The 22,153-nt window shown below is 50.6% G+C and overlaps 1 protein-coding gene across 2 annotated transcripts in view; it reads right to left on the bottom strand.

Annotated features, from left to right (window-relative positions):
- Nucleotides 1-3,801: 3,801 nt before the first annotated feature.
- The window catches only part of LOC133340554 (uncharacterized), a 45,527-nt gene continuing 27,175 nt past the window's right edge, over nt 3,802-22,153 (bottom strand). For both annotated transcript variants that reach the window (XM_061548855.1, XM_061548856.1), the window contains exons 29-41: nt 21,944-22,058; nt 20,023-20,117; nt 19,107-19,236; nt 17,842-18,020; nt 17,486-17,576; nt 16,624-16,765; nt 15,731-15,915; nt 14,148-14,297; nt 13,014-13,144; nt 12,340-12,482; nt 10,388-10,485; nt 8,352-9,402; nt 3,802-4,723 (exon numbers count right to left, since the gene is read on the bottom strand). In XM_061548855.1, coding sequence (XP_061404839.1) covers nt 4,620-4,723; nt 8,352-9,402; nt 10,388-10,485; nt 12,340-12,482; nt 13,014-13,144; nt 14,148-14,297; nt 15,731-15,915; nt 16,624-16,765; nt 17,486-17,576; nt 17,842-18,020; nt 19,107-19,236; nt 20,023-20,117; nt 21,944-22,058 — 2,614 coding nt within the window. In that variant the 3' untranslated portion in view covers nt 3,802-4,619. The remainder of the gene's footprint in view (nt 4,724-8,351; nt 9,403-10,387; nt 10,486-12,339; nt 12,483-13,013; nt 13,145-14,147; nt 14,298-15,730; nt 15,916-16,623; nt 16,766-17,485; nt 17,577-17,841; nt 18,021-19,106; nt 19,237-20,022; nt 20,118-21,943; nt 22,059-22,153) is intronic.

The following is a 22,153-nucleotide window of genomic DNA, read 5'->3' as shown; positions in this document are numbered from 1 at the left end:
GGCCCCGCCCCGCCCACCCGGCCCCGCCCCGCCCACCCGGCCCCGCCCCGCCCACCCGGCCCCGCTCCGCCAGGCCACGTGACTCTGTGACGACTTCTTGGTTTACTAATAATTTGCTGTGACGGTTTCACCTGAAGACGGAAGCTTGTGTTGCCTCCGAAACGTCGTGATTTTTATTGTTTTATTTTTTATTCATTTAATTTCATTTTTTTTACCTACGTGACTTTACCGAAAGAACTAAGAGTATGATTTACTAATCGGGTTTTCCCCTTTTTTTCTGGCAACAAAACTGACACCTTTTGCAAGGAATCACGCTCACATTAACCACAATACTTGCAGTCAAATGCAAACAAAAAACAATACTCTGATAATTTATGCATTGTCTTTGAAACTGATTGGTCCACACCAGAGACAGCTTTCTTTAGAGCGTAGTCTCATATGGTGTTCGACCAGATGACGCCAAAAGGCGAACACCATATGAAACTAGGCTCTAAAGAAAGCTGTCTCTGGTGTGGACCAATCAGTTTCAAAGACAATGCATAAATTATCAGAGTATTGTTTTGTGTTTGCATTTGACTGCAAGTATTGTGGTTAATGTGAGCGTGATTCCTTGCAAAAGGTGTCAGTTTTGTTGCCAGAAAAAAGGAGAAAAACCCTATTAGTATATTTTGGTACTGGCAAAGGAGGTCCCATGATGACTTCTTGGTTCTTTCGGTAAAGTCACGTAGAATGGAAATAATAAAATAATAAAAATAAAACATAATAAAAATAATTCTCACGACGTTTCGGCCACATCGCAAGCAGCCGTCCTCAGGTGAAGAACAGGTCTGTCGAGACGACAGAGTCTGAATGACACACCCCAGGCTGACACATTCAGACTCTGTCGTCTCGACAGACCTGTTCTTCACCTGAGGACGGCTGCTTGCGTTGTGGCCGAAACGTCGTGAGAATTATTTTATTATGTTTTATTTTTATTATTTTATTATTTCCATTCTAAGTGACTTTACCGAAATAACCAAGAAGATGAATCCCTGCAGTCACGAAAGCTTTAAATCGAAATCTGTGACGACTGTTCCCCGCACGTGGTTTGGCAGCGTGGCGTTTGCGATGTCAACGAATGCACGCGACACGATGATTTGATGTGAACGCGCGGATGCTGTCAATTAAACGACGTGTTGTTGTTTGTTGTTCGGGGAGACACGAAAAAAAATAGAAAGAGAGGGAAGAACTGACAGCGAAATGGCTTGACCGGCATTATGACACCGGTGCAAGAAAGATGTGGTGGCACTACAGCTCTTGAGCATATTGGCACAAGACAGGAAAGTGGTAACAAATGACGAAATGTGCAGTGGACACCTTACGGGCTATCTGCCTTATGGATCGTGATTATGTTGATAGCTGTACTATATAGTATGTAGGTTGTGTAGACATATCTATAGTCAGACACGACTGACTTATTGTATGTAGGGTGTGTAATATATGCCTACAAAATAAATAATATAATTGGGGGGGGGGGTCGACAATTGTTGAAACCTGTAAGATCAATCTTTTACCCCCACGTCTGGGGGGGGGGGGTCCACTTTCTATAACGTTTTGATTCAGGCCTTCTGAAAGGTTCTTATCATTCAGTTGACGGATAAACGGAACGTCGGGCTTTTATAATATAAATACAAGTGCGTGCAGTATACACGAGAGGCTGACCACTCTCAGCGATGCTGGCAATTAGCGTTTATTTCTGGGGTGTTTATACACGGGCAGAGACGTTTCCAACTCGAGGCATTTGTTTGCAATTCGTCCACCGTGGACCTGCCCGACTTTGATCCAACGGCTCACCGCTCGGGCACTGCGCACCTACAAGTGCGCCCCACTCAACGGAGGAGAGAGCTCATCTCAAGGTCACGAGGAGTGACCTTGAGATGGGGGGGGGGGGTGGTGTGAAGGGCGTTGAACAAACGGGCTGGGGTCGTAACTTATCCGCCCCCTTTGTGTTCCCGTCTCCCCCGTCACCTCCCTGAGCTTCGATCGAGGCAACCGCTCGCGACGACCAAGCTACTCGACGCAACAACCACGACTCTCGTTTAGTATTTGGGCACGCGGTGATACAGCAAATCTGGCTGTGACGGTCCCACCTGATGACGGAGACTTGTGTTGCCTCCGAAACGTCGTGATTTTTATTATTTTATTTTTTATTAATTTTAATTTAATTTTTTACCTACGTGACTTTACCGAAAAAACTAAGAGTACGCGCGGTGTGGGGGGTTGGTGGCCCTGCACAAGAGACGAGCGAGATCGTGACTCGGCAGCCAGAGCGGACGCGTCTTCAACTCCCACCCACGCGCTCCACGAGACTGCCCATTCAATCAACAAGAACAACATAGGGCTTTATTTTGGTGATTTCGAAAAGTTTTTTGGTTTGGCCATGTTTGTTTGTTGTAGTACGGAGTTCGACTGATGGCCTTAATCTAAGTTGTCTTGTGGTTGTTGTTGTTTGACTTGCATCCCACTGGGATTTTTGCACACAGCGTTGGTGTACGGTGCTTTTTGTGGAATATTTTGCAGTCTTTTCTTGGATTTTCTGTTTGCACATAGTCACATATTCACTTTAAGATGTTTTCTTGTTCATGTTTTTGTTTCATGTTTTTGTTTGTTGCGGTTGCACCCGATTCAAGAGCCGAATGGCTCACAGGGCTATACCAAATAAATCAAACTGGAAACAACAACCGCCGTTCACCACGAGGTGGCGAGGACGGACACCGCGCAGCGCTTGTGCCGTGCTCGGTGCGCAATGTTGAGGCCACGCGAAGTGGTCCAAGGCGAGCTGGCAGGAGCGTCACGGAACCGAGACCCAGGTGCCATGGGGTGACTGTACCAAGGCTGTAGCCATGGAGTCAACATTGGGGGGGACCAAATGTTCTAGGGGGTCTGGGGACCCCCCCCCTAAAAAAAAAATCTAAATTTGAAAACGAATTTCCTCCTAGAATATTAAAAAAAAATCACTAACACGTATGATGGATTTTATTTTTTTTACAATAATGTCCAATAGTGTATTGTATTACATTGCTCTGTTTTTTCTTTTTTACATTTTCTTGTTTCTTTGTATGTAATGGCAGAAATTAGGGATTAATAAAGTACAACCATAACCACAATCATATAAATAGAAATCTATTTTATAGCATAATATTGGGGGGCACATTTTGGGCATATTTGAATTTGGGGGGGGGGTGTCCCCCAATATATACCATAAATACGGCCTTGGACTGTACGTATGTAAAACTTCTTTCGCACCGCACGTAGCCAACCGCATCCATCGGAGATGACTGAAAGATGCACCACCTGTGCCCCCGCCTCCTTTGCTGGGCCAATTCAATCGCAGCCCCCGCTGACGCACCGCAGACGAAAGGGGACCGCGCACGCGCAAGCGACTGCCCCCGCCCACACCACAGCGTGAGGAGCCCCCGGCCGCACCCCATTGGCTGCGGATTCAAATGTCACGTGTGGGTCGTCGCGCGCAAACTGACACGCCTGCTTACACAAAATGGCGGAGAGAAAAAGCGTGCGTTTGCGTGAATTTCGGAAACGCTTTCCAAACACGCGTTTGCCCTCGGAGGTATTTAGCGAGGATGATAGTAATAGTGGTTGCGATCGCACGGGGCGTGAAGGGGGCAGGTCTGTAGGCCACGACGAGACAACGGTGATCGGATAGCGGCCCTGCCCGGGAGGTCACGCCTCGGCCAGCAGGGTCGTGACACCGCGGTGTGTTCTGACAGTGCCGGATCTTTGTGTCCAGGGGAAACCCATTGATCAGTTTCGATGGTTTTTATATCGGTTGAGTCATCAATCGAATCACTTTACAATGCAGTTGAGTTCATCGTGGATCATCTTTACAAGAGTTGGACAGACATGCAGACGAACGGGCAGAGCTCATAGATTAACGTGGTAACGGTTAACTACAATTACAAAAAACGTACATTGAGTAATGGCACCAAGGTTCTAGACGTAAAATAATCTACTACAAACATTCTCATGCTGTGTAACCTATGTGTATGTACATTAGTGAGATAAAACAGCAGACCTGGACTGTGTTCCCCAAAGACGACAGACCATCCCTTGCCTCTCCCCGGTTGCGTGAGTGTGACATTGTGAGTGTCATAATATCCTGCGTGTGTGTAACATTGAGAGTGTGATAATCTCCTGCGTGTGTGGTCACCCAAAGGAAGTGGTGATTTGTTTCCCAGTGGCGATTGACTTCCCAAAATTTTGCGTCGAAAATCACTTCTCAGTCCCATCCACCCATTTGTCCATTCATACGTAGGTTGTTCGTCCGTCTGTCCATTCATAAGTCCGTCCATCTGTCCATTCATCAGTCCGTCCATCCATCTGTCTAGGATGAACGTTGGCAACTTTGGTCACCACCGTTCAGAGCGACTCTGAAGTGTTAAAGGGAATGACGACGACACGGAGATGCGAAGTGAGTGCCGTCGCGCCTGTCCATCCGTTTATTCGTTCGTCCATCCAGCCATCCGTCTCGGATGAACGTTGACGACTTTGGGTCACCACCATTCATAGCGATTGCGAAGTGTTACAGGGAAGGGCGACAAGGAGACGCGAGGCGAGTGCCGTCACGCCGGCCACGCGGCGCGGGCGAGCACAAGCGAGAGGGCGCACGTCCACGTCACCGCTCCCACGTGTCGAGTAGCTGCTCCAGAGTCCGTCGAGGTGGCACCTGCGAAGGAGGAGGAGGCGGCACACACACGGAACCATGCAGTGATCGGGCAAACCCACCCACCCCAGAGAATAACCAAGCGCCGATAGTTGCCTGAATGCCAAATCCAAAACAAAGAGCACTAGTATTGAAACTGACCAAGCAATTGTACTGTACATTGCAGGAGTAACTGATAAACTAGCCAAATTTTGGGGGAAAAAAACATCTGAGTCAGATTTGGCAGGATACATAAAATACAGAAACTAATTTGTGGTACTAAAGATGTATTACCAAAGCTATCAATATAAGATGTGTACTGGATTCATTGCTCTGTGGCAAATGCTATGTTGGTCACACAGGACGAATGATCAGCACGAGACTAAAAGAACATCAAAGGAATATTAAATACTCCAAAATACAACTGTCGGCAGTGGGAAAACACACGTGCCAACAAGGACGCTCAATTGATTTTGATAATGTTGAAGATCTGTGCTAAACTAGTTACTACTGGCCAAGACTAATTATATAATCTATCGAAATTGAGATAAATAAAATAAAATTAACTGTTCGGATAGCTACGGGCTTGGTGCTGCTTGGAAGCAAATCATTCAGTAATAGTACTACACTGTTTAACTGCATGTCTATACAGGTGATTAACTGTGAGCAGACAACAACAGGTACTGCGATTTTCATGGACACAAAAATCGTCAGAATGTACAAGCATGGTGTGCATGCATAATGCGCATGCATAATGTGGGTCTTAATGGGACATCAGGTTTGTGAATCTGTGGCAGCCCACAAAGTCATGGTGGTTTTGACGCCCTTGGTTTGTAATGAATTGGCATGTTTTGTTTACGTGACAAACCTTACTAATTGGCTGTATCGGGTGGTGGTGGGTCTAACAACACATTTGTATTTACGCGATCTATCCCAAAAAAACTCTATTAAGGCTATACGATGGATCTTTGTCTTTGTTTCAGATGGTGCGGGGTTGGTGTATTATACCCTCTCTGTGTCTCACGTCTTGGCACTCTAACGCTCTCTGTCTTGCACCTCTTTTGCCACCTAGTCCGCGGCAAGGTCAGGTAAAAGGTAAAAATAACGAGCCTACCTTTACCCTACCTTTTACCCTTACCCCATACTAATTACCCGATTACAGGGTAATTACCGGGGTACTACTACACATGAAAAAGGTTATTAACAGGTAAATGCGAGGTAGAGCGCTGTATTCCTATAGAATACTCTCGAATCGGGCGTTGAGGCTGTCGACGACACTGTCCTCAATAACCTCATCCCAGTCGTCTTGGTCGATGACAATCTCATCAACAACCTGATCAAGTTTGTCATTGCCGTCGTCCTCGGATGAACGACAGGCAATAAGATCCTGCGCCGCTCCGGCCCGGTTAGACGGGGACCTTCAGGCAACCAGCCGTGATCCACGAGCGCAAGCACATGGACTTGATAAAGAGCGTCGACAACGGCGACTGGCGAACGCACGTGAACTCCCGCCCGGCTCCGCTATTCGCGCGTTCGCAGGGAGTTGACATCGCCGGCGCTCCCAAGTAGTCGCAGGCCATCTTGTAGTGGGCGGGGAGCAGATATTTGCGGGGAGACCACCGCTGCATTACGTCAATGAAGGCGCTGGCGGTCGTGATGCCCGTGCTCAGAAAACGATCGACTCCATCGCCGTCGTCTATGGAGTTGCCGACATTGCTGAACAGGGTGCTGAACAGCGACCCCTCCTCCATATGGGCAGCGACTGCCGTTGGCGGGATCGCGAGCACGTCCGAGTAGCGATGCTGCAGGACAGAGCGGATCATGGCTTTCAGTGTAGCCAGCTCATCTTGGTCTGTCGTTTTTGGCAGCTGTGGATTCAAGTAGGATGCCACAATGGCGGGTTCCTGAACCAGGAAGTCGTGGTACTGCACCAGCTCGGCCTTTATCCCCGTCGCGGTCAAGGACTCATCGATCGCTCTAAGGGTGACTTCACCGCGATCGCAATGACGGATCACGTGCTCCATCGTCACCGGCACGAGATCCAATGTCGACTTGCGGTCCGCCGACAACGAGGTCATGACCTGGCACGGCATTCGCAGGAATGCTGTCACGCCCTCGATGTTTGCCCACTGCAGTTCAGAGAAAGCACCGACGCCGATCACATCCTGGAAGCGCGCCATGATAATGTCCAATGGGACACGCTTTTTGATGGCGTCGTCGCCCATGTCAAACGTCGAATTCCACCTGGTCGGCGAGTCCTGGTGCGTCGGCTCTCTGTTGGCGAGCTTGGCGATCTCGGCCTCGCGGCGGTACTACTGCCAGACGACTTTGCTGCGCCTGATATTGACGAGCGCCTCGCGCAGTTCGGCGTTGGTCGACTTGATCGGTTTGAGAACTTGGATGACGCCGATCTGGACCGAATGATCCGCGCAGCGAATATGGTGGCGAACCTGCAACTGCTCATATCCGGCATCCGCGTTGACCAGGGCGAACGTCTTGACAGCACTGATCGCATCGGAGCCATTGTCGCTGGTGACAGCGAGCAGCTTGGTCGAGATATTGTGCCCAAGGCTTTGGAGGTGCTCAAACAGAGCGGTGCCAATGCGCTTGCCGACACCCCTTCCGGACTGCACATTGAGGATTGTCAACAGCATGGATTTCGACCCACCAGATTTGCTGTCGATCCAGTGCACCGTGACCATCCAAAATCCCTTCCGGTTGCGGTTCGACCACCCATTGATGGTGAGCGAGATGGCGAACGTTCAGGTTGGAGAAGAACGCCCCGACGATGGGCAGCATGATGGCGTGATGCTCGACAATCCTGCGAATGATGGTGCGGGTCGACGGGCCCTCGTATCCCTGCGTCAATGTGTGGACCAAGTTCTTGAAATTGTCGCTGCCCGCGGCTCACAAAGAGATTGCACCTTGGATAACAAAATCAACCACCGCGTTCTCAAACATTACCAGGAGGCGATCTGGGATTACTGGCCGGCTGAGCGTTTGCTGCGTTAGGCGGCTCGCCAACGTCGACGTCCCGACCTCGCTGCCTGGGGCGAGCACGTTGTGCTTCTTGAGGTGGGCTTTCCACCCCAACGCGTTCGTGTGGGAGGAAAACCACTTGCGGCAGTGCACGCACTGCCGCTTCCCTTGCTGCACACGGGGATCACCCTCCATCCAATCGTGCGTGTGCTCCCACGGGAACGCATGCCGCTGCCTCTTTCGATTGCTGTTCGCAGCGACCCCGGGAATGCCATTGCTGGCATCCTCGACCTCATCCTCTACCTCAAGAACGTGGTCCGTCTCCATCTGGTCCGACATCAATGATTCCAATTTAAAATGGAGGCCACGGACTGCGCCACAGAGCTATTAGCGAGCGGTAAACAAGGTATTTACCAGGTAATACTTAGCACTACCTTTACCCTACTGGGTAATTCTTCTGCGCTACCTTTACCCTACCCTTTACCTTACCCCTTGGCATGGTCGACACCTTTACCTTTACCCTTTTACCCGGTAAAAAGGGTAAATTACCTTACCTTGCCGAGGCATATTGCCACCCTAAACGCGTTCTTTCACTATCTCTCCTTTGTCTCTGTCTCACAGTCATGCACTCTCTCCCCTCGTCCTCTCTCCGTGTGTCAACGTCTCCACTCACTTTGTGAGACGTGAGGAATAAGCATATAGCCAACGCCAGGTTCTTTGGGCTTGGCGGCCGTAGTGGTGGGGGTCCTGGCAGTCGTGGGGGTGCTGGAAGTGATGGGCGAGTTAGAACTCGTGGAGCTGCTGGAGCCGTTGCTGCTTGTGTTGTTTGTGTTGTTTGTGTTGCCAGAGCCAGAGGTGGTGGTGGTGGTGGAAGAAGCTGTGTTGGAACTCGTGGAGTTGCTAGAGCTGCTGATGTTTGTGTTGTTGTTTGTGCTGCCAAAGCCAGAGGGGATGGTGGTGGTGGTGGTGGAAGGAGCTGTGTTGGAACTCGTGGAGTTGCTAGAGCTGCTGATGCTTGTGTTGTTGTTTGTGAAGCCAGAGGGGATGGTGGTGGTGGTGGTGGTGGAAGAAGCTGTGTTGGAACTCGTGGAGTTGCTAGAGCTGCTGATGTTTGTGTAGTTGTTTGTGCTGCCAGAGCCAGAGGGGATGGTGGTGGTGGTGGTGGAAGGAGCTGTGTTGGAACTCGTGGAGTTGCTAGAGCTGCTGATGCTTGTGTTGTTTGTGAAGCCAGAGGGGATGGTGGTGGTGGTGGTGGAAGGAGCTGTGTTGGAACTCGTGGAGTTGCTAGAGCTGCTGATGTTTGTGTAGTTGTTTGTGCTGCCAGAGCCAGAGGGGATGGTGGTGGTGGTGGTGGTGGAAGGAGCTGTGTTGGAACTCGTGGAGTTGCTAGAGCTGCTGATGCTTGTGTTGTTGTTTGTGAAGCCAGGGGGGATGGTGGTGGTGGTGGTGGAAGGAGCTGTGTTGGAACTCGTGGAGTTGCTAGAGCTGCTGATGCTTGTGTTGTTGGAGATGGTGTTGGAGGTGGTGTTGCTTGTGTTGCTGGAGGTGGTGTTGTTCGTGGCGGGAGTGGGGGTGGGGGTGGGGGTGGCCATGAGGACTGGGGTGTCTCCCCAGACTCTTGCGACTGAGTTGAGCTGCGACTGATTGAGCAGTTGAAGCAGCTCGTCCGCGATGGTGGCGACGCTCTCCACGCGCAGAGATGACAGCACGGCCGGACTGAGTGCCTACAGTGAGCACACACACACACACATAGCCTCAACAGACTGTTGCGTCAAGTGCTGCTCGCAAGCACCTATGAAGGCCGGCACAGCACACGAGAAGGTGGTTGGCTAGCGGCGATGTTGACACACCGCACCAGGTACTCATTTGAGGCTGAGTTGACCTAGGGGAGGCCCAGGACCGGTTCAGATAACAGTTACTGGTGTTGGCCGTGAGCGGGAATCAAACTCGGGTCGCTGGGTTTGTAGCTAACCGCTATGAAGACAAAGATCCCCCGTATAACCTTAATAATAATAATTAAAATGTATAATGCACATTCCATGCTAGGATCCCAATGCGCAATGCATGAAAAGCAGGAAACAAAAACCAAAGTGAAGAAAGAAGTCCAGTTTAAAGAGATGGATTAAAAAAAAAACAGACTTGAATATATCTTCTTGGTTCTTTTGGTAAAGTCACGTAGAAGGGAAACAATAAAATTAAATAAAAATATAAAACAATAAAATTCTCACGACGTTTCGATTGCAACACAAGCAATCATCATCAGGTGTGAAAAACACAGCAAGAACTTTTTTTAAAAAGTGGCGTTTTTTTTCTTAACGTTAGCACCAAGGACAGCGATTTTGGCAGTTGTTCAGATGGACGAGTTCGAACATAGATGAACTCGTTGGTCAACAATGTGCCCTCAAACTAAGCCAGAGGCAAGTATAAGAAACAATCATTTGGACATGATAATGGACATTTTATCGTGAAAAAATGGTTTAATTTTAGTATAAAATCAGCAGAGGAGTGGGATATTACGTTTAATTCCTTATTCAAAAGTTGACTGATACAGGAAAAAAAAGTCCGAGGATTGTTATCACTATTTGCAATGCGACCAGGAATGCAAGGGGATTTAGCCAGAGCAACGTTGAAAAATAAGCGCAGTCCGGCAAAATAGAAAAGCCAAGACCCGTGCGATGGTGAGCGTGCGAGCGTGAGCGCGTATCCCACCACGAGCGTGTTCGGCGGGGTGAGGAGGAGGACCACCGGTTTGATGACGCCGACTTGATCGCTTTGCAGGGTATTCCACTCGTCCACAGACGCTGCAGCTGTTCCCCAGGAAAAAAAAATTAACCCATAAAAACTAAGTTTTTCACAATAAATCCTTTATATGCGTGGCAGCTAGAGTCCTCTCGTCCTCTGGCTTGAAATGGCTGTCACCTATGGGTCAGATGATTGCCTGCCACCATTAAGAAATTGGTAATTAAATATATTTTTTGTTTCCTAAAAAGTGTAAAGTTATGGAAAAAAATTTTCACGAAAATAAATTGTCACGCACAACGAGTCTGTGTGTAAAATGTCAGCTCGATTGGATCACGGGAAGTGGGTTAAAAAACGACCGAAAGATTTGCACGGTCGTAAGCGCGCAAGCAAGCAAGCAAGTGAACTTAATATAAAGGATTTTAAAAAAGCACCAGGAACCACGCTTCGTCAAACCATCCCTCCCAGGTCCTCTCCCCCCCCCCCCCTTCACAAAGAAACCATTCATCTCGCTGGGCTTTCGGCCGGTGTTAGATTTAGATTTTCTGCCACTGGTATGACTGGAATGTGTCCCGAGAGGACGTCCACCGTGGAGATGGAGTGACGAGATCGGTTCGTGTGCAGGCGCTGGATAGATCGCTGCATCGCAGGCTTATGTCGGGTGACGTCGTTTTGGAGAGGCCCCTCATCCATGGCTGATGAGGACTTATACCATCTTCGCTGACATTTTACAATGTAAAATTCCAGTTTTAAAAGATTTCGTAGCTAAATAGAGTAAATAAAACATTAAGATGCTACGGCAAGACACGTATTGCATAGTCGATTGTTCATATCACTGCTCGAGTACACGAGCAGACAGATTAATTGTTGCATCTCAAGAGTGTGGGAGATTCCCGATTACAAGTCGGCCAGTCCCTCTGCCCTCTCTCTAGCTGCTGAAGGAGGCTTATTGCCTGAAACGTCAGCCTACTAAATATCATTCTATTACAAGGTAGCGTTGATGGTGAATGTGGTGAGATTGAGTCTTCCTTTTTTAAACAATTGTTATCGGCGTTTTTTTGTTGTTGTTCCAATAATATCAGTTGTAATGTCACGAGATGCAGTATGCACATGGGATCTCGTGTACGATGATTTGTATCCCTCCGTGTTAGAGGAAAGGCCCGCGGAAGGAGATGGCAACAAAACGACTTCTGAAAGCCCTTCAAGCCACGTTAATTTATCCACATGCGGGAAGGACGCCGCGCTTTCCCAAACGTCCCGCTACAAAAGATCGCCACACGACATCCAATCCGAAATGGTTGTCATTCTCAGAGATGGAGTTTTGCCAAATTTGGGTGAACGATCACATTGAGCGTGATTTGTTTGCGCAGTCATTGGCGACCGGGCTGAGAACCATCGTCTCACTGCACTCAGGTCCCAAGCCAAAATTCTCAGCAGTGCCGGCCCAGTGTCTCTGACCCCTGAACCCTAACCCAGGCAATACGCGCGTGTGCGCGAGAACTAGGGTTGCCACCCGAGGTACAGAAACCACCAGGACGCACCACGTGAACGATAAAATCTGGTGATACAGGAGGAGGGGAGAATCAAATGCAAGCGCATCGTTTTCAGTGGTGTATCGATGCACCACCGACAAACAATTGGGGGGGGGGGCAATTACTGTGCTAACCACCTCAACAATAGAATGATCTCGATGTAAAGCTTTCGTGACTGCAGGGATTCATCTTCTTGGTTCTTTCGGTAAAGTCACGTAGAATGGAAATAATAAAAAATAAATAAATAGAATTTTCATTATTTTTATTATTTTCGTTCTACGTGACTTTACCGAAAGAACCAAGAAAATAGAATGATCCTGGGCGGGTAAACAACCCAGCGAAGGTAGCAACCCCAGGTGAGCTCCGTCGCGAGTTCACGCCGGAGCTCACCTAGCAGGCATCCGGCCTGGTTGATCGTTTCGGGGGTCCAAGCCGTGAGGTTCGAGCCCCAGACGGTTTTCGCCACGGAGAAGAGGGCCTGCAACTGCGCGGGGCTGAAGGTGTCCACGTTGCCCACGCTCTCCGCCGCCAGCCTGCGCGCACGCGCACACAACCATCTCGCCAACGTCAAACCACACCACCAACAGGGCCCACGGAGAGAAGCGTGGGGGCCCCAGTGAAGTAAATGCTCACGGCGGTTCGACGGCTGGAAGAGCCCCCCCCCCCCCACAATCCCTTCCATTCCCATCCTTTCCCATCCCCCGTCTTCATTGTCAAAAGCGGCAAACTTTTCCCGGGCCTAGATTGTACCCCGAATGTAAATTATTTTTTTCATACGCATAGAAAATTACCACTGTATTGGTTTTCCTCAGTGCAGTACAGTGTCTAATTAATAACGCTACTAAAATTATCTTAAGTCTCCACCTTCATTCGGACATGTTTTGCTTTCGTCAAAGTCGGTCGTGCGTTGGCCTCTGGTTGCTAGTCGTAGCCATCGTCACGCTCGATGATTTTCGTCCAATTAAAGACTCGCCGTCGTCGCAATGGAGAAATAAAATAGGCGCTCAGCTGACAAATATTTCCCACGTCGCTAAATGTTCGTGGATGAAAGGAAACTTGCTCACTTGTAGGCGTCTTTGTTGATGCCCGAGAGGTCCGGAATTCCTGCCAAGAATGTCCCCAGGGAGGAGATCTCGCGGGCAGTGAGCGAGGACACCGCGCGTCCAGCCAGGAAACCCTCGGCCACGGCCGCCAGCTGTCAAAAAGCGCAGCAATCGCAGAGTCGCACGTCATTGATTTTATTCCTACTATTGCGCTAGTTTACCCAGGAAAACCTCACTGAGCATCAATAGTGTTTTTTTATTAGGAGGTTCCACCCATGCTTTTCCACGTATAGAAGGGTACTGTTCCTACTACGTACGATCCCAATTGAGTAATTCGCGGGTCACTTTTTCAAACGTTGCAATGTTTTGGCCGATGCCAGTTGCGTTGTGTTATTTATCGCCTAGAGAGATAACCGCACTACGCGGAGGGAAACCTATTTCAGAAGTGTGGGAGAACATACACAGACTCCACGCAGAAAGGTGCCTGAGTTGGCTGTCGAACCCAGGCATCGAGCCGTCGCGATTCGGTGATACGGTACGTCGATGGATCGTACGACATGAGGTCCACGATAATCGTATCGCCTGGCTTGCAAATGCGCGTAAGATCGCGATTATTGTTGCTCACGTTGATGATTTCACGCGTAATTTCCCGACAGAAATATTTCTTAAATAGCAATGGGGATGACAACGTTCAAAGTTAAGCGTTTACTACCCGTGAAATTAGTGCTTTGCAAGATGTGTTCATGAGTGAATGAAGGCGCGGTGTTCGAACGGTAAAGGTGCAACCCTGAAATTGCTTGCTCACACCACCACTAGTGGAAGCGCCTCCCGCTCGTGGGAGCTCTTAAAGGGCCCCCCGTCTAGAGGTTCTTTGGCCTACTCTTCCACGCTGGCCAGACCACTTGAATGAAGTGGGGAACGCCCCAAACTTTACCCCACCACCCATGACCTGCCCCATCGACTAACTTCGCCAAAACCATTCGCAACAGCTGGGTGGACGACAAGAGGCTGGGGGACTTGAGAGACGTTCCAATTGTTTAGCCTGCCGCTCCGGGAGACTGAAGCGGCGGATCGCCCCGAATCGCAAACCCCATTACGGGCCCGCGAGCTGTGCCCGGGGGGGGGCGGAGGAAGAGGGCATGTGGATGGTCGCACCTGGTCCTGGCTCCAGCCGGGAATGGTGGCGAGCACGGACACGAGGTCGAGCTGGATGAGGTCGAGGGCCTGCAGCTCGCTAGGGCTCAGCGCCAGAGCCAGGCGGCGCAGCGCCACGGCGTCCACGTTGGTGCTGGGCGCCCCCAGGGCCTGCACGGACATACACGCACGCACACGGCGCACACACGCAGGCACATGGCGCACACACGCACGCACACGGCGCACACACGCACGCACACGGCGCACACACGCACTTTCGCACGATTAGCGAGATTTGTTGTCATTCCTCCCCCACCCGCACTTCCGATTAGCACGGATGGCTACGTACGGTGAGAAAGAACTTCAAAATATGATAATTGGTTTTTTACCCTTCTATCTGGCAACAAAACTGACACCTTTTTTTTTACAAGGAGCCATGTTTGCATAGACCACAATACCTGCAGTCATAATGCAAACAAAAAACATAACTCCGATAATGTATGCACTGTCCTTGAAGTTGATTGGTCGACACCCGAGACAGCTTTCCTTAGAGCCTAGGGTAAAAAACCAATTATCATATTTTTTACTGGCAAATGAGGTTCCAATGGTGTAAAAGTTCAACATACATAATACGCTGTTAACTCTGACGTGTTCATTGATAATATCCTAATATCTTTTGAACTCTTGATATCCTTCGAACCCTGGTACCCTTTGAAATATAATACACTTTTCCTGATATCCTTTAAAGTTTTGATTCCATCTGAACCGTGATGCCCTTTGAACCCTAATACCCTGGTACCCTTTGAACCCTAATGCCCTTTGACTGATATCCTTTGAACTCCGACACCATTTGAACCCTGATACCATTTCACCAATGCCCTTTCAACCCTTCTAACCTTTGAACTCTGATCCCCTCTGAACCCTGATCCTCTTCCATTGAGAGTGTATTTAGAAACATGCGTTTAGATCATTACGATTATTTAGCTGTTATAAATGTACACGTGATAAGCCACTTCGTCGAGTTAACATTTGTGGCCAGGTCGCTTCTGAAAAAATAAGCTAATAGCTCAGTGTGCTTTACCTGGCAAAACAAAAATAGTCAAATTGTATTTTTAATTACCTTTTCTATACTTTGCACTCCGTACTTGTTTTTTATTGTTTGTTGACCCGCCCGGACTGCACATTTGTGGAAAAGGAGCTCTGCAGCTCATCGGATTCCTCCATCTTCTTGGTTCTTTAGGTAAAGTCACGTAGAATGGAAATAATAAAGTAATAAAAATAAAACATTAAATAATTCTCACGACGTTTCGGCCACAACGCAAGCAGCCGTCCTCAGGCAAAGAACAGGTCTGTCGAGAAGACAGCGTCTGAATGACTCTGTCTTCCTGTTCTTCACCTGAGGACGGCTGCTTGCGTTGTGGCCGAAACATCGTGAGAATTATTTGATGTTTTATTTTTATTACTTTATTATTTCCATTCTACCTAACTTTACCGAAATAACCAAGAAGATGAATCCCTGCAGTCACGAAAGCTTTAAATCGTATTCCTCCAGTTCTAAAATCCAAATTCCTATGACGAGACTGCCGTGCCCACACACCCCTCACCGTCTTGAGGGCCTGGAGCTTGTCGGCGGAGAAGTAGGCGGCTCCCAGCGTGTCCAGGCTGTCGGCGATGGTGGCCTGCGCGATGCAGTCGACGAGGTCGGCGAGCGACAGCCAGGGCAGCCCGGAACCCAGATCCAAGAGGTCGGCGCGCGTGTACGGCGTGCCCGTGCACGCGGCGCGTCGGACTGCAGCCGCACGCACGCACAGAGACGACACGCGCGCGCGTGTACAGACAACATACGCGCGCACGTGTGCGCGCACGTGTACACTCACGCAGATACGACACGCGCGCGCATGTACAAACAAACACGCATGCATACATAGATAGATACAATACACGCGCGTGTGTACACCCCAACAACAACAACAACCGCCATTCACCAATAAGTGGAGGTGACATCAATGCGGCGTTTGTGCTAGGCTATCTGCACTTTAAGGCCACGTGAAGCGTCGAAGGCTCGCTGGTCGGTCACGGGACAGACCCAGTTGCCGTGGGTTGACTGACTGAGATGACTGGCCGACACACACAGCCGCAATTGCGTACGCACGCACACGTGTACACACACACGAATGCACACAAAGCACAAACACCCACGAGCAATCAACAATGTAAGCACGAAACGCACACGCGTGCCCGTGACTTCATTACCGTATCGCACCTTACACGCGTAAAACCGTACAATGCCCGGCCTTCGAGGTGGGCGAGGAGTGGTGGCCAACGAGGGCGCAAGAGCTGTGACGAGCACGGGAGCTGCTGCTTGATTGCCATGAATAGATTCTGCCGATGTCGATGACGACGGACGATGTAGGTGCGCGGGGGCCATCGTCGGTGAAGGTACCAGCAGCACGATCGAGAGCCCAGCAGGCCGAAATGTGGCGGAATGGTCGCTCACCCCTGGCTTTGATGGGCCTCTTGACGAGCCGGACCCCCAGGTTCTCCACGCTGCGTCCCCGGCGCAGCCGCACCTGGGTTCTCAAGCGTTTCTCCTGCACGTCCCTGAGCAGCAGGTCTTGGCTCCCCTCCCGTATCACGTCCTGCACGATAACGACACTCGGTAATCGGCATCATTAACCAAACTGGCCGATCAATCGCCCCCTTCTCTCCAACAGTGCCGGCCCCCCGCCCGTCTCGCCAGTGGTGGTGGTTGTGTACGTGGTGCGTGATTCAGCACTGTGGAGGCAGCGCAAGGCTTGGTGGATCGCAGCACTGATGCCGTCAAACTCATGGGCAGTCCAGGAGGTGCCACCCCCCTGGCTCGCTGAGAGAAGCCGGTACTGCAAGTGGACTCACCGCCACGTGCTTCCATCTCTACAGGGATAGAGTGTTGCCCCCTCGCACGAGTGGGTTTCCTCCGGGTGCTCTAGTTTCCTCCCACGTGTGTAAAAGCTCAACATTAAATTGGCGAACTAACGTCTTCAAATAAAAACCCCAATGCGGTAGGAACCCCCCTCCTGTGTGGCTCTCTTGGATTAATAATAATTTTTGCCGATTGAATTTCTTCGACAACAGTGCTGCCCCCTCTTCCAACACTGCTGTCCCCTTCTCATAAGAAGTGTGTTAAACTAAGGGCGCATTATTAACGTCAAATTATTCTAATTGCAAGTGGTGCTGGCCCTGCCCCCCGGCCCGGCCACCCGGTCCTGCCGCCCAGTCCCTCCCGTCCGGCACTGCCGTCCGGTCCCGACAACCGGCCCGGCCGCCCGGCCCTGCTAATCGGCCCTGCCACCCGTGTCGTGTTCCCGGCGGAGCCTCACCGTGGGCATCGAGTCGAGCATGCTCATCTTGAGGACGGTGAGGAGGTCGCTCAGACTCTTCACAGTCTTCCCGCTCCACCCGACCGCGTACCTGTTGGGCCAAATGTCAAGTCAGTTGCAACACTTCACAAAGGAAACTGTGGACATATCAGTTGGTGAAACTTGTGGGCGACGCAATCGAACCTGCGACTTCTGGATCGCACGTTCACGGTTCTACCGATCGCAGCTTGGGGCATAATTGTAATAGGAAAAAAAAAGTATGCACATGCAACAGAGAGTCAATCGGCAGGCGCCAATAGGACAAAATCCATAGGTGATGGGGGTGGGGGTGGGAGGTGGGAGGGTGGGTGGCACACCCGTAGCGCCGCGTGAGGAGTGGCGGGAGCGCGGCGACTTGCTCGCTCGAGTAGTGGCCGCATGCGCTCACTCCCTCCAGCACGGACGAGTCGGCGCCCTGCAGCTGGGACACCGAGAGGCTGCACGACATCCAGCCCAGCACGGCCACGTCCTCCGCCCTCAGAGCCTCGCTCCTGCCCTGTGGGAGCACGCCCGGGACGCGACAACAGACAGCGGCGGCCGCCGTTCGCCACTTAGCGGGGGGGTGACGTCGCCGCAGCGCTTGCGGTGACGCTTTGTGGCCACTTGATGCGTCGAAGGGTCATTGACATGTCACGGGGACACACTCAGTTTTTGTGGGTTGACCGCCTCGGATGACTGGGTACACGTAACGAAGATCCCCCTATAACCCCACCAGACTGTCGTGCCACGTGCTGTTAGCGAGCACCTGTGAAGGCCGCCACGGCGCACGAGGCGGGGTCGTGGCCGGAAAACCACGCCCGACCGCCTCTGCCTCTCCAGTGCCATTGATTACACACTGCACCAGGTACTCATTTGAGGCTGAGTCGACCTAGGGGAGGCCCAGAACTGGTGCAGATATTCGTCACTGGCGTTGGTAACAAGCGACAATGAAACTCTGGTCTCCGGGTTTGTAGCTCAGGTGCACTGACCGCTGCACCACACGCACACAAGCCCTGTGGGCAGTCGGACACACACGTGGGCACACGTGGGCACACGTGGGTACACGTGGGTACACGTGAACACACGTGGGCACATGTGAACACACGCGAGCACACGTGAACACACGTGGGCACACGGTTCTACGCCCCTCTCTCGCCGGAGTCTTAATCGCTCTCCAGACACAGGAGGCAAAGGTCAATCTCAGAAATATATACTCTTAGTTTTTTCGGTAAAGTCACGTGGGTAAAAAAATGAAATTAAAATTGATAAAAATAAAATAATAAAAATCACGACGTTTCGGAGGCAACACAATTCTCCGTCATCAGGTGGGACCGTCACAGCCAGATTTGCTGTTACAGAGAATTGTGTTGCCTCCGAAACGTCGTGATTTTTATTATTTTATTTTTATTAATTGTAATTTCATTTTTTTTACCTCCATGACTTTACCGAAAAAACTAAGAGTGTGAATCCTTGCAGTCACGAAAGCTTCAAATCTAGAATCAATCTCAGAAAGTCCATCTTTTTGATTAATTTAAGTCGACCCCAGCGCTTTGACGCGAGTCAACCGCGGCGGCGTCGTTGTCATTGTCGTGCGTCTTCTCACGAGGCAGTGCAAGGTGGCGTTCAAGAGCCGTTTTGGGCGACTGTGGTTGGGAGGGAAGATCTCGGGGCTTGAGCCCCCCACGCGTCTCAGCACCTCCCGGCACTGCGGCATCCTCCTCATCTCGTCCGGCCTGCACTCGTCCGCCACGCACAGAGGGGGGGGGGGGGGGGGGGATGGTACCACCTCTATCACCAGGTGCGCTTTGAGGCCGCTTGAAGTGTCGAAGGCTCGCTGACAGGAGGTCACGGGACAGACCCAGGTGCCGTTGGTTGACTGACTGAGATGATTGACAGATGCACCGTGACCACCACCACCACCGTCACCCTCACTACCACCCGACCACCGCCACCTTTAAATTTGCCATAGCCGCAAGGGGCTGGACAAAATTCACGAAAGTCATGGCCGTCCCACGTACACACTCGGGGTGGATGAGCCGGAGAAGATCGCACGGTCGACACAAACAGGTCACATTGTGTTACTTATTCCATTTAGCATTTATACATTTGCAGAAAATTTGTTTCACAATAACTCTGTTCTGGTCCCCCCGCCCCACCCCCCCGAGTTTTTGTATAGCCCCCTAACTCCCACCACTCCTTCTCCCTGTAAACACACTCACGCTGCAGGGATGTGGGTCCTGGACGCCCATTCACTCAGGGCTTCATGTCACACTGGGTATGTTCCAGAGCGCCGCTTGAACGGCTTGGCTGGGGAGTGGGGATTCTCGGCGTAAGGCACTACCACTAGAACACAAGGTGCGCTTGTCCATAATAACCCTACGTCATCGCATCCAATCTTCCTCCCGTACTCCTACGAGGATTGCCCGGCCCGGCGTCCCGGACAGTCCCCGGGTGAAAGCAAGCACTGGTTGGCACGCTGCGGGGGGGGCATCGGGGGTGCGTGCGCTCATCAGCCTCACTCGACGTAGGCGAGGACCCCGCTGGGCATCAGCAGGGCGTCGGTCTCGCTCAGTGTCCCCGGGCCCGGCGCCACCGCCTCCGCTATGCACTTGAGCTGGAAAATGGCGGGAAAGCGAGTTGAGCAACGACGAGGCCGAGAGGGGTGGTGGGTGGGTGGGGGAGAGGTGTTGCCCCAAAATATTATAAGCCACCGATTTATGATACAAATATTTTCCTCAAGTCTCTGTCCCAAATAAGGATTTGGTAAAGTGTGCGCGTAGTAAACACCGTGTCGCTGTGTTACAGGCCATGCCTGGGCAGAGTTGCTACGCTAGACAATGCATTACAGGCGGATGGGAAGCGATGGGACCCCCAGGCAACATAATTATTGCTGCCACTACTGCGTACCGAGGGCACCGATATTTCCCTAGATGGGCTCAGTCAGCGGCGTCGGTTGACACGAGGGTTGCCGCGTTAATCGCTGTTCACGACGTGGCGCTACATATCTCAACGTAATTACAATGTTTAGGTCGAAGCAGCATCGGTGTCGTCCATTCGTGCAGATTGCGTCTCTCGCAATCGCCGAGGAACCACAGGTGCGAGTTGGTAGGCAGCAGCCAGAGAGGCGGTGAGCCAATGCTACCGACAATTCCCGAAGCTCTGTAGTCCTCTACACATTAAGATGTTTTCAGGCAATCAATGAGTGCACGGAGGTAAACGCACACGCGTGAGGAGGGGGCATCACTCCATCCTCCTCGCTGTCTCCACAGCACTGAACTACAGGCCACGTGCGTAGCCATCACTGCCCGGCTATGAGTGGTGATGCGGCGATTGTTGTCGTGATTTTTATTTCACCATGACCCTGTAATTGAGTTTCACGTGAATTCTACGTCCGTGCTATTTCTGTACTTCCAGTGCGAGCAGGGTCACTTGACGCTTCTCCAGACAGAGTTCACTCACAGCAGGGCCTGCGTAACGCCATTGACGGGGCACAAGCTGTCCACCACGCGGATCGTCGTGAAGAAACGAAATTAACTACGAAGACGTCCTATGCTCTATAGTATGAAAATTAACAATAGGTTTTACCTTTTCTGTCAATACAAAGGACGTTAAGATGTTCAAGCACCAAATGGATACCTTTTTCAAGGAATCCAACTTGCATTAAGCACACACAGCACTTCTGGTGAACATGCAAACAGACGTGGCTCTGATGATTATATATGATGCGTTGTCTTTGAAACTGATTCGCCTACACCAGAGACAGCCTTCTTTATGGCCTAGTCACCAAACGGCGAACAATATAAAGACAATGCACTGTCAGAGCATTTATACCTCGGGGTGAGTAGCTATATCATGTGACTTTTTTGCTAGTATCAAAGTATACAAAATAAGAATAGGTTTCACCCTTTTTGGCATTAAAACAGGAGGTGTTAAGATGTTGAAACACCAAATAGATACATTTTTACAGGATTCAAGTACTGCATTAACCACACACAGCACTTGTGATGAAACATGCAAACAGACACGCTCTGGTAATGTATAATATGCGACTTGTCTTTGAAACTGGCTTACACCGATCGCCATGTCGTCAATTAGTCCGGTGAGTAACTTGTCGATGAAATCGAGCACATCTTCATACCTGTCAACCCCTTACCAGTGCCTCCTAACTTATTACAGACCAATCCAGAACTTATTGGTTACCCCGTGCCCCCTATAACTCTCAACGTTCATCCTACAAAGTCCCATCACAAGGGAGAAACACAAACAAATAGACACACGTTTTTTTGGTTGTTGCCCGTATTGAAACGGCTGTACGCCGTATGGACCTGAAAACTCAATTTCCCTGTTACAAGAATACGGGTTAGACCGTATGGGTTGACACGATGTGTGTGCATCTTCTTTGCATCCAACTTTTCGTTCCAAGGCTGGGGAGTGCAGTACCTGGGAGCGGGTCATGTGACCCTCGCTGCCGTTGACAGAGGTGGCGAAGTCACGCGCGTCCACCTGTCCAGACAGCTGATTGCAGGTGAAGCCCCTCAGGAGGCTACCAAACTGCCTGTAAAATGATTGAATAATAATTCATAAAACATGTATTTTAAAAGCGCCTTTCCAATTGTACGTAAAGAAATAAAATAAAACCACACTAAAACT

This window comes from Lethenteron reissneri, chromosome 10 (genome assembly GCF_015708825.2).
Source record: "Lethenteron reissneri isolate LAM-NWPU_2019-01 chromosome 10, ASM1570882v1, whole genome shotgun sequence".
In the NCBI taxonomy this organism is placed as follows: domain Eukaryota; kingdom Metazoa; phylum Chordata; class Hyperoartia; order Petromyzontiformes; family Petromyzontidae; genus Lethenteron; species Lethenteron reissneri.
This window is presented reverse-complemented; position numbering and strand designations above follow the sequence as displayed.